The 12,175-nt window shown below is 43.4% G+C and overlaps 1 protein-coding gene across 1 annotated transcript in view; it reads right to left on the reverse strand.

The window, feature by feature from the left end:
* Nucleotides 1-2,201: 2,201 nt before the first annotated feature.
* LOC122791466 (NACHT, LRR and PYD domains-containing protein 3-like) overlaps nt 2,202-12,175 on the reverse strand; it is a 772,530-nt gene continuing 762,556 nt past the window's right edge. The window contains exon 17 of the mRNA XM_044059210.1: nt 2,202-2,292. Within this exon, the coding sequence (XP_043915145.1) occupies nt 2,202-2,292 (91 nt within the window). The remainder of the gene's footprint in view (nt 2,293-12,175) is intronic.

Here is a 12,175-nt window from a genome sequence, read left to right on the forward strand (position 1 = left end):
GCTGAGTGACCTATTGTAACGAGACCAGGAAATAAACTCTTTCAGAAAATCAGGGACAAATAAAGAAAAATGGCAAGGTTTTCAGAAATATGCCAACTGTCGGAGCTTTTGGACTGGGGTTTGGTCACTTACCTCCTTTCTGTTGGTCTTGTATCTTGAACCGAGAACCTTCCAAATGCTCTATTAAGTTATGCCTTTTTCTCTAGCAATGCAGCAGGCAGCAAGAAAGAATCAGACATGTGATATGCACTAGTACTCAATCGCACTGAACCTTTGTCTCCTCTGCAAGGTAGAATTATCATGCAAGAGTTCAAGACCATAGAGATGCTGTCGGCAGAACATTTGCTTCAACACTTGAAGACTAAATGTGCACTCTGAAGGCTTGGATGACTCAACCCTAGATTTTTATGTTTGCACTGAGCACTGTCACTTTCCTGTGATGGCTGCAAAAATGAAGTCTGGACATTTCAAGTGGTAGGAGAGACCTGACTAATCATCCTTAGTTTGACCATTGGGCAAAGTGGAGACACACTAAATACATAACAAGACTCCAATGGGGACAAGTGCTGAGAAATTTGTACTGGTCATATTCTTCATGATAGCCATGCTATAATCATTTCATAGGTTCATAGATAGGTACTAGGCTATTGGCCCAAGGGCCTAAGTAATCCTAGCCAACAAGGTTCACTGGCTTACGCCACCCAAAAAGTTATTTTCCTGTGCCCCTGTCGAGCAGAGCCACAGAAGTGATCCCCAGGGTGTATTTCCTATTTCCCATCCACTCATCAAGATTTTTCTTGAAGAGTGCTAATGAGGAACTTTGCTTGACATAGATGGGCAGCTTGTTCCAGAGTGTGGGAAGTCTCTGGGACAGGAATCTATCCCTCCAGCATGTCCTGTTTATTGTGGTGACAAGGTTTAGGTCCCTAGAGCATGTAGCTCAGAGGGATTGGGATTTCTTTAGGTGTAGCATGTCCAACAGCTCTGGGTTCGACATAGTTTTACATGTTAGGCAGAGGTCACCTCAGAGTAGGCGATATGCTATGGAGTAAAGCTGGAGTTTTTTGAGACAGTCAGAGTAGGGAATCTGTTTGAGGCCATCAATCTTCTTTGTGAGGTACTTCTGTGACATTTCCAGCTGCTGCAGATGTCTTGTGAGGTACATTCTAAAAGGGGCATTGTACTCTATAATGGGTCTAACGAGTGTCGAGTAGAGGGGAACAATGACCTGTTTTTTCCAGGATGAGAACCCTTTTGTGATGAGGTGTGCCACATAGAAGGATTTCCTGACTACTGTGGCGATGTGATTATCAAAGGAGAGACTACTGTCCACCTGGGTCCCAAGGTCTCTTATCATACATTTGGCATTAAGTAGACTGCCACCTATGTGGTAGTTCATGGGTACAGAGTTTTTACCAAAGGGGATGACACTGCACTTTTTGGCATTGAGCTTGAGGCCATGGCTCTGACACCAGGCATCTGTCTCATTGAGGCCCTTCTGTAGGATGTCCACATCATTTGGGGACTTGACTATGGCTCCTAGTTTGCAGTCATCTGTGAACTTCATTAGCTAAAGGCCTTCTGTGTTAGCCTGTACTTCAGAGAAGTAGATACCAAACAGGAGAGGTCCCAGGACTGAACCCTGTGGTACTCCACTTGTCACTGGTTTGAAGTCAGATTTGGTGTCTGCAACTTTTATGGTGTGGGTTCTGTCAGTGAGCCAGTTGGCAACTCACCTTGTGATGTAGGGATTTATACCTAGTTTAGTGAGTTTAGCTATAATTTCAGAATGGGGAATGGTGTTGAAAGCCTTGGCGAGGTTAAGATAGGCTGTGTGAACCACCTTACCCTCGTCTACGGCTTTGGTGACTACCTCAAAGAAGTCTATCAGGTTCAAGAGGCTTTTACCTGCACAGTTGTGATTACAGTTACTCTGCATTCTTCCTGTATAGATATGGGCCCTTTAGGAGATGGGGGGGGGGGGGGGGAGTAAAGTTAGCACTGAACCTATCTGCTAGGATGTTGGCAATATCAGTTGGTTCTGTAATTTTCATGCCATTGTGCTGTAACTCAGAGCAGATCTGGGTGTTACCATTGAGATTCTTGACACAAATATAGAATGCTTTGTGGTTGTCCCTTGAACCCTATGTACAAGTATCTCAACACATGATTATAACATGTACACACAGACTCATTTTTACTCACTTCAGATCTTCAATCTTGCATGGGTGACTCTTCATGGCCTTCCATAAGTGTTCCATTCCTAACGATCCAATCTGATTCACTCTTAGGCTGTAATATAAAGCAGAGAAAACAGGTGACATGAAATCTGTATAGATTTTCACACATGGCATACTGCCAGTCACAATAACCTTAGAAGCATCTGCTCTATAGGAAAGACAGCAAAAGACATAGCTCCTATGCTGCCCCATACTGACAAATCAATCATTTGTGAGTACTGCTACAAAGCTCAAAATCAGCATGCACCAAAGGTCTCTGTAGTGCTCAGGAATCTTGCAAGTCAGTTTCCTTGGAAGCCACAGAATTACACAGTTATTGGGATATGAGCAGACATAATTTTATGCAGTACGTGTATGAATGCATATGCATACCTCTCACTTAAGCAGACATGTTTGTAAAACCAGAAAGTAATTCTACTCACTGAGGGGGGAAAAAAGGGAGATGAGGAAATAAACCACATGGAATTCCTAGATTGAAAAAGTTTATGACAAGTTCCCAAGTAAGCTGATTTGGGCAGTCCTTTGATAGTTTGAAGTCCCAGAAACACTGGTAGAATTAGTGTAGGCTATGTAAAAGGGCAAAATGACACAAGAATGAACAGTGTTCGGACTCACAGAGGGGCTCCCTTTGGGACTGGATATGCGTTGGGGTTTAGCTCTAAGTTCATTGATGTTCATACTGGTTTGACTACATTAGCAGACAGGTCAGACAGACATATCACAAAGCTGCTGTATGCAAATGATTTGGCAATACAGGCAGACTCTGAACTTCAGCAAATGATATAGGAATGGAATGCAAAACTGAAGATACATGGAATGAAAGTGACCACAGACAAGGCAGCTGTCATGGCAGCAAATGGCAGAAATAAAAAGAAGCTGAAAAACTGAGGTAGAAAGGAAAACAGTGGAATAGGTTAACAGCTTTAAGTATCTTGGAGGCACATCTCTCAACTGTCCAGGTTTTTGCATAATGTTCAGACTTTTGCCTCATATATTTGGTGTGATCCTCATAAAATTTGCATTTTTCAGGCTAATCACAGAGGACTGAAGTCACTAAATAATGAGATATAACTGAATTTCAGACTTCATATCCCTCAGAAAATGTATGCTAACAGAAATCCTGTTATTCTGGCAACTTTCTATGTCTATAAGAGCAATATTTTAGGTTTTGTACAGATTTCTTGTGCTAAGAGGTTGACAGCTATGCTTGGAGGGTTGGATGAGGAGAAAGGAAGTCTGGGTGAGGAGGTCAAAGTTAGAATCAGAAGGACTGCAGCCAACTGGCACAGAGTGTCAGTGGTAGTGTGTGTCAGAAGAATGCCAAAGCTTAAAAGCAAGGTGTACAAAACAGTGGTGAAACCAATACTTCTTGTATGGTATGGAAACCTGGGCAGTGAAAGCAGAGTAGATGAGAAAACTAGAGGCCACGGAGATGGAGTGTCTGAGTTGAGCAGTAGGATACACACTGGGACAGATGAAGAAATGAGGATATCACAACAGTAGCCAAAGTAGCTCCAGCTGTAGAGAAGCTCAAAGAAGGCAGATTATGCTGGTTCAGGCAGATGTGCAGAAAGCAGAAGACAATCTGGTGAAGAGGATTTGGGAGAGACCCTAAGAAGGCAACAGGAAACAAGGATGTTTAACCAAGAGATGGACGGAATGATGGATGGATTCATAACAGAAGACCTGCAACAGTCAGGCATGACTGTCGAAGAAGGTAGGACAGTGACACTGAGATAGAAGGCAACACGGATCAGCAACATTCTGATCCCAGTTGTCCCAGTTTACCCACACCAGGGAGGGAACAATCTGCTTCCTCAACTATCACTAATTCTACTATGTTAGAACATTCGTTTTACCTGTGTTATGATTTTATTTGAATTTTGTATTACTCAGGATCATTTCTCTCACCTACATATATCCCTTTTTTGGATTTTTATAGTTTCATTTCCAGATTTATCATCTTTGGAAAGTAAAACTGTCAACCAACAAATTTATTAATTTAGCACTTGTTATTAAACTCTGCATTTTGGAAAGTCTCTGATTTATTTGATAGGTTTGTTCTTTATTGTTGTCAGGTTCTCCATACTGTTGCAAATTTCATGACTATCGTGAATATGAGGAAGGACTATGTCTGTTCTTGTGTGTTGCCCATGCATCTTTGCTTGTCAGTGATTTAGTTTATTTTATTGCATTTGACTATTTTATTTCATTTTCTCCTGTTTTAACTTGTTCCAAGCATATTTATACTATATTTAGTACTTATTTGATATTTTATGTTTGCTGATTTTCTGTTATTTCCACATTGGGATTCCAAACTTTTCTTTTTTAATAGCAGAGATTCTTTGTTAACCATCTGACCTTTAGGTTCATAGGTAGGTACTGGGCTATCTGCTTGAACGCATATATTAGCCCAGCCACATTGTGAGGTATTCACTGCCCCTTTGGTTAGTTCCCTAGGCCCTTGATTTAGCAGCTAGTACCCTTGGCCTCTATCTAGTAGAGCTGTTGGTATGATCCCTGGTGTGAACTTTCTGTTACCCATCCACTCGTCAAGGTTCCTCTTGAAGAGTGATAGTGCAGGGCTCTGTCTTATGTAGATCGGGACCTTGTTCCATAGCAAGGGGAGTCTTTGCGAAGGGAATCTATCCCTCCAGCATGTTCTATTCATTGTTATGCTGAGGTTTATATCCCTAGAGCATGTAGCTTGAGTAGATTTGGTTTTGCTAAGATGGAGCATGTTCAACAGTTCTGAGTTGGACATGGCTCTGTATGTTAGACAGAGATTGCCTCTGAGAAGGCGGCATGCAAAAGAGAAAAGCTTTAGTTTTTTCAATCGTGCTGCATAGGGCAACTGTTTGAGGCCAGTAATCCTCTTAGTGAGGTACCTCTGTGGTCTCTCCAGCTGCTGGAGATGCCTAGCCAGGTACATTCAAATTGGTGCATTGTACTCAATAATGGGTCTGATGAGGGAAGAGTAGAGGGGCACCACTACATCCTTAGATCTTGATGTGAATCCTTTCGTGATCAGATGGGTCACATAGAAGGATTTCCTAACCACCTTGGCAACATGGTTATCAAAGGAAAGCTGACTGTCTACTTGGGTCCCTAGATCCCTTATTACTTCTTCAGATTTCAGGGGGTTACTTCCTATGTGGTAGTTCGCGGGTACTCTGTTTTTTCCAAAGGGGATTACTATGCATTGTTTAGCATTTAGCTTGAGACCATGGCTTTGACACCATGCATCAGTCTCATTAAGGCCCTTCTGGAGGATATCCATGTCGGCTGGAGACTCTATTATAGCACCCAGTTTGCAGTCGTCCGCAAACTTGGTCAGCCACAGCCCTTCAGTGCTTGCCTGTACTTCTGAGAAGTATATGCCAAACAGGAGGGGCCCCAGGACAGAGCCCTGAGGCACACCGCTCATTACTGGTCTGGATTCGGACATAGATCCCGCTACACTTACTTTGTGGGATCTGTCTGAGAGCCAGTTTGTGATCCATCTTGTGATGTAAGGATTTATGCCCAGGTTGGTGAGTTTATCAATAATACCCGAATGGGGAATGGTGTCAAATGCTTTAGCAAGGTCAAGGTAAGCCGTGTGTACCTCCTTTCCCTTATCTATAGCCTGAGTAACTGTCTCAAAGAAGTCCACCAGGTTCAGGAGGCATGATCTGCCCTTGACGAATCCGAACTGTGTGAGGTCAAGTGTTTGGAAGTTCCCAATCTCTCCATTTATGAGTTCCATAATGATTCGCTCCATTGCCTTACAGATCAGACTGGTCAAGCTTATTGGTCGGTAGTTCCCAGGGTCAGTTGTGGGCCCACCCTTGTGCAGCGGAACCACCATTGCTGTGCGCCATTCTATGGGCACATATCCTGTCGAGAAGCTGAGACTGAACAGGGTATTCAGAGGCGGGGTTAATTCATTTTGGAGCTTGCGTATGACGCAGCCCAGGACACCATCTGGTCCCATGAAAGCAGTGTTTTTAGCTTTAGATAGAGCCTTATAAGCCAACATATCAGTAATAATTGGAGTTACACAATCCCCTGGAATAGTAATAGGCCCTGCAGGTGGTGAGGGGGGGGGATTTGCACTGAACCTGTCAGCCAAGATGTTGGCAATGTCAGTGGGGTCAGTGTATTTTGTTCCATTTTGTACTAGCTCAGAACAAACCTGAGCATTGCCGTTTAGGTTTTTGATGTAACCATAGAAGGCCTTATGGTTATCCTTGGCAACCTTGACAACTTTCTTTTTGAAAATGGCTTTAGTTGACTTGATGAGGGCCCTCAATTTCTTACTAATGCTGATCAGGGATGATTTTTCTACTTGAGATTTAGCCTATTTTTGTATAAGTCTCCTCCTTTTATTGTATAGTTTGCTTATGGCTGGGGTCCACCAGACTGGTTTCTTCTTGCTTGAGGAAGGAGTCTTGGTTTTATTTGGGATAGCACGGTCCATGCAATCCTGAAGATGTATATAAAGTGCCTTGGTGTAGGATTCTGCATCCTGGATATCATTATCCTTCTGCAAGGGAATAGTGAAGCTTTCCACTTCTGATGCAAGTAGTTTGAAGTTTGCTTTGGAAAGGTTTTTTATGATGGTTTCTTTGACTGGGGGAGGTGGGGGTGAGGATGTCCAGGGTTATCAGTTTGTGGTCTGATCTGACCAGAGAGGGAGTGATAACGGGTGTGGTACAATGGGCACCCATATTTGTGATGACTAAATCCAATATGTTGTCCCCTCTAGTGGGACAACATACCAGTTGTTCAAGGGCATTTGAATTTATAAATTCTATGAACCGCTGGGCATAGGAGTTAGAACTTTGGTAGTTCACCCAGTCTATACCAGGGTAGTTGAAATCACCCAAAATTATGGTGTTGGGTAGGACCTTTATATTTTCCAATGCCTCAAAGAATGCTGAGTGAGCATCTTGGGACATGGTGGGTGATCTATAACAGGCTACGACTTGAAATGTGGTTTTGCCTGCTGATAGTTGCGCATGGATGATCTCTGGGGCATCATGCTGTGCCACTAACCTGGAGATGTGGGTATCCTTGATGAATATGGATACACCTCTGCCCTTTGTTCTGCGATCCAGTAACTGAAGCCGGAAGGTATGATATGAATTGTAACCTGGTAGTGCTGGGGTGCTCTCTGGAGCCTTGAACCAGGTTTCCGTCACTGCACAAGCATCGATTTTCTCCATACTGAGAAGTGCCTCGAGTGTGTGCATTTTGAGGTTGAGACTTCTGGCGTTGAGTAGCATTACCCTTAGTTTTGGTTACCTGTGCTGGTTACGGTGGTTGGTTTGTCCTTTGAGCCTTGCCTAAAAAAGGCACTATGGGGATGGCAAGAGCCTTGGCCAGTATTCAAAAGCCTAGGGGTGACAGGTGCAAACCATCTCTGGCGAAACAGCGAGGCTTGTCTATCATGTCATCCCAGGCAGACAGACACTGGATCCCCTTAGAATGACACCAGAAGCTTAGCCAATTGTTGAAATTGATCATTTTGCCTTTGTATTGTGGTATCATTCTAGGTGAAGGTAGTATGCTACTCAAGGTCAGGGTCATACCAGCTTGGGCTACATGATCAGAGAGCTCCTCAATGTCTCTTTTCATGTAGTCCAGGGAGGTACGTCTTAGATCATTCACACCAACATGTACAATGACAGCATCATACTTGTACTTGTTCTGGAGTGACCTAAGTGCTTGTGTTAAGTGGCGGATCCTAGCACCCGACAGGCAGCTGACAGTAACCTTTTCCTTGTTCAGCCTGGTGAGTGGAACATCTGTGTGCCTTACTAAAGAGTCTCCTATTACTAGCATGTTGGGTATGGTGTTTTGCCTTAGGGGCTGTCGTGAGGCACACTGCTGAGGTCAATTATGTGTTTTCTGGCTTGTGTTTGGAGGTGCAGGTTGCTTGCTTGTCTGCTTTGGAGGGCCCTGTTTCTTTTTCAGATTGGTACCTAGTGCCTCCGAATATGTTTTTGTGTATTTATGTGTATGTTTTGCTGGTGCTTGTTTTGTAGATCCATGTGTGACTGGTGGTGTGATGCTAGTGTGTCTCTTCTCCTCTTGACTGTCTGTTACAGTCATGGGTTGAGAGCACTTAGCCTCCAGTCTGGCTGTGTATTTGCATCTCTCACAAGTGTTTGTGTCTAGAGGTAAGAGGAGAGGGTTGTCTGTATACATGAGGCAGTTGTGACATTGCCTCAGGATGCCCAATTCCACCAGATGAACTGGAGAGTACACCTGAAGCTGACCTCTGGACATACTTGGAAAAGTAAATTTCACTTGTCTTGTGGATAATCGAGAGTCTTATGCTGTATTATAATAGTGCTGTCTAGGAGATTTGGAAAATAATAGTGCTGTCTAGGAGATTTGGACAAGTGCTGATTTGGGTTATGCAAGTGCTGCAATAAGAGCAGTTGATCTGAAGCACTTGAGTTGAGGCTTGCCTAGTTCTAAGGGAAAATTTGCAGCGCAGACTTTGTGGAGCCAGGAATAGTATACCCCAGCTACCCGACGCTGCTCTGTGCGCAAGACCGCGCAAAAAGAGAGTTGCAGGGTTTTAAGAGAGAGAGATCAAGGAGTTTGGAACTGACCCAAAATGGCCAATAAAACTACAGTTTCTAGGCGGTAACCACTCCTACAGGGACAGGCAGGCTGCTCAGTGTTAACCACTGCCACTGGTGAACACAGAGAATTCCCTTTAGCCCAAGTAAGCACTGGCCTCCAAGAAACTTACAAACAGTTCAGAACAGCAGCTCTATAACTGAACTTTTTTTTTAAATTATAGAAAGTGGGAAAATAGCAAGATTTTGTTTTGTTTTTTGCTTTTGTTTAAGGATAGCAGAGACACACAAGTGTCTCTTTCACTATGCGTCAGCTCTCTGCTAGTGTGATTGCCACAACTAGGAAACTGGGCATTGGCAGAAAGTAGAGAATGAGTATTTAGTCCCATCATCATCAGAATATTTTGAGGAGTGGTCAGTATCAGATCACATTTAAGTCTGGTACCTTATGTGATGCCCCTGCACTGGCCCAGTAATCAAGGAACCTCAATCCTCACCACTGGCAACAGTGGGGAGTGTACACACTGGGAGGATGACAAGTACACAAACAGTAAAGTGCAATTTCCGTTAAGAGCACACAGAGACCACAATTAGTCTGGGGCTGGTTTCTCCCTCTTTCTCCAGATCCCCAACTGGCACAACTATAGCACTGAGACCTCAGCTGAGTGGCCAAACCAAGATCTCCAGTACCCTCTCTATCCAACCAGTGCTTCGTGTCCCTATCCAAGTAGCTGACACACACACTCCTTGGGATTTGATTTCTATACAAACACACACACACAAACACACACATGCACACACACATGGAAAAGGCTGGCACAGTTTTACTACCTATGCCCCCTTCTGCCCAGACTCTAAGGTAGTTTTCACTGCCACCAGCTAACTCTTTATCAGCTACTTTAAGGCCCTTAACAAAGGGTGTCCAATCCTACTGTTTAATGTTACTATTAACCCAAATGGTAGTCTGACCAAGAGCAAGGCTATTTACGAGTGGCCTGTACAGTGTCACCATATAGATATGCAAGTACACTAAGAGCTTAAATGTGTCTCACAGATATCAGCCACAAACATAAGTTTAAATATATTTAATAATCAATAATAAAAGAACAAGACAATACTCAATAAGTAATCAGTTACATCAGAGTTCAAAATCACAGGAAATATTTAAAACAACACTGCAGGACAGTCTCAAATAAATAAAGAAAACATCTAAGCTATACTTTACTATATTCCTATCTGAATCTAAAAGAGTTACTATGCTCTAAACCTTGCTTACAACAAGACAGGTGCAGATGTGGTGATGGGTGGATGTTCTTGTTAGGTCAAAGACAAAATACAAAATGCCCAGTCTCTCTCTCTGAGAAAGGTCTTAAATTAATATCAAGTATTACTGCTAGGTTAGCTTGAATGTCATAATTTTTTGTCACCTGACTTTAGTTCCCAAGCTAAACCCCCATTGTCAGAAAGTACAAGCATTTTTAGCATCTTCCTGTGAAAAATACATATCACGCAGATGTTTGCAGATCCTGGAAGTCATAAAACAATAAAACACTTCTACATCTCAAACCTATTAATTACTTCTCTTTCAAGACAATAGAAAAAACATCCAGCTCTAGACATTGTGTCTGCTACTGCACTGAAACTGAAAGTTAACTTTTATAGCACAAACGTAAAACAATTTAATTTCAACTTATTTTCTTGAAGTTTTGCAAGTTAACCCACTATGTTCCAGTTTCCATTAAACATATACACCTAGACAGTCACAATAATGGAGGCACATTCCTTTTCTATTCCCATAGGCATGCTGTGGTTACATTTTAGCTCAGTGCTTTACACACACTTCTGTATAAATCATATCAATATTCACAAATGACATAGAAATAATTACAAAATTCCAGATAGCTGGGCTGGCAGTATTTCCCTATGTCACACTTCTTCCCCCCCAAAAAAATTCCATTGAGAAACTCTGCTTGACAGGGTTGACTATCTGGGAATACCTTACCACATTCCCTGTCTTGAGACCCCAGCTGCTTTGGCATTGCTAACCCCACTGTGGTGCTGCACTGTCATATCATATGTTTGCAACCCTAGGCTCCACCTTAGTAACTTGGCATTTTGCTGGCTGGCTCGATGTAGCCATGTTAAGGAATTGTGGTCTGTAACTACAGTGCATTTCCTTCCATACAGATAAGGCTGACGTTTCTGTAGTGCCCACACTATGGCTAGACATTCTTTTTCTTCAGCTGCATAGCTTTCCTCCCTGAGTTGAAGCCTACAACTGAGATATACCACTGGGTGCTCTTCTCCCTCTGAGGAAACCTGGCTGAGTACAGCCCCCACCCCATGGTTTGAAGCAGCCACCTGAAAAACAAATTATTTACTGTAATCTGGACTGGCTAACACAGGGAGTCCTCCCAATGCTCCTTTAAGATTCTGGAATGCCTGCTCACATGCTGGGGTCCACATTACCTTATCTGGCTTGTTTTTCCTTGTCAGGTATGTGAGGGGGGCAGCTATGGTACTGTAATTGGGGACAAACTTTCTGTAGTACCCTGCTTTCCCTAAGAATAACCTCACCTGCTTTTGTGGTAACAGGGACAAGCCATGCCTGAATGGCTTCCACTGTGGCAGGTTCTAACCTGATCTTACCACTCCCCAATCTATGTCCCAGATAGGAGATCTCTGCCATACCCACCTGACACTTACTGGGCGTAATGGTCAACCCTGCCCTCTGTAGTCTACCCAGCACCTATCTAACATGCTGAAGGTGCCCTTGCCAGGAATGGCTGTAGATGGCAATATCATCTAGGTATGCAAGGGCAAAAGCTCTTGCTCCTGCTAGGATACGATCTACCAGCCTCTGGAAAGTCACTGGGGCATTTTTCATCCCAAAGGGCATCTTCATAAACTCATACAAGCCAAAAGGAGTCGCAAAGGCTGACATCTCTCTAACACTGGGAGTCAAGGGCACCTGCTAGTAACCCATGGTAAAGATCAATAGTGATAAGATACTTAGCCACACCCAGGTGCTCTAGGGCTTCATCTGTCCTAGGTAAAGTATCTAACTCTGTGTGACTATTTAATTTCCTGTAGTCCACATAGAACCTGGTGCTGCCATCCTTCTTTTGTACCCCTATAAGGGGCCTACTTAATAGGCCTCTGGGGTCCTATATCCACATGGTGTTGCACCAGGTGGGTGCACCCTGGTTTCCCAGTGAACATGTCCCTAAACACCTGTAACACTGCTCGGATTTCTCAAACCTGGGTAGGGGATAGCTGCTGGGATATTGCTACCCCTTCCACTGAGGTGTCAGTCTGAGCCTCACTGTGGAGATCAGTCACCAGATCCCACTCAGA

The sequence above is a fragment of the Protopterus annectens genome, chromosome 17.part0, assembly GCF_019279795.1.
Source record: "Protopterus annectens isolate FY-2018-M chromosome 17.part0, PAN1.0, whole genome shotgun sequence".
NCBI classification, from domain to species: Eukaryota; Metazoa; Chordata; order Ceratodontiformes; family Protopteridae; genus Protopterus; species Protopterus annectens.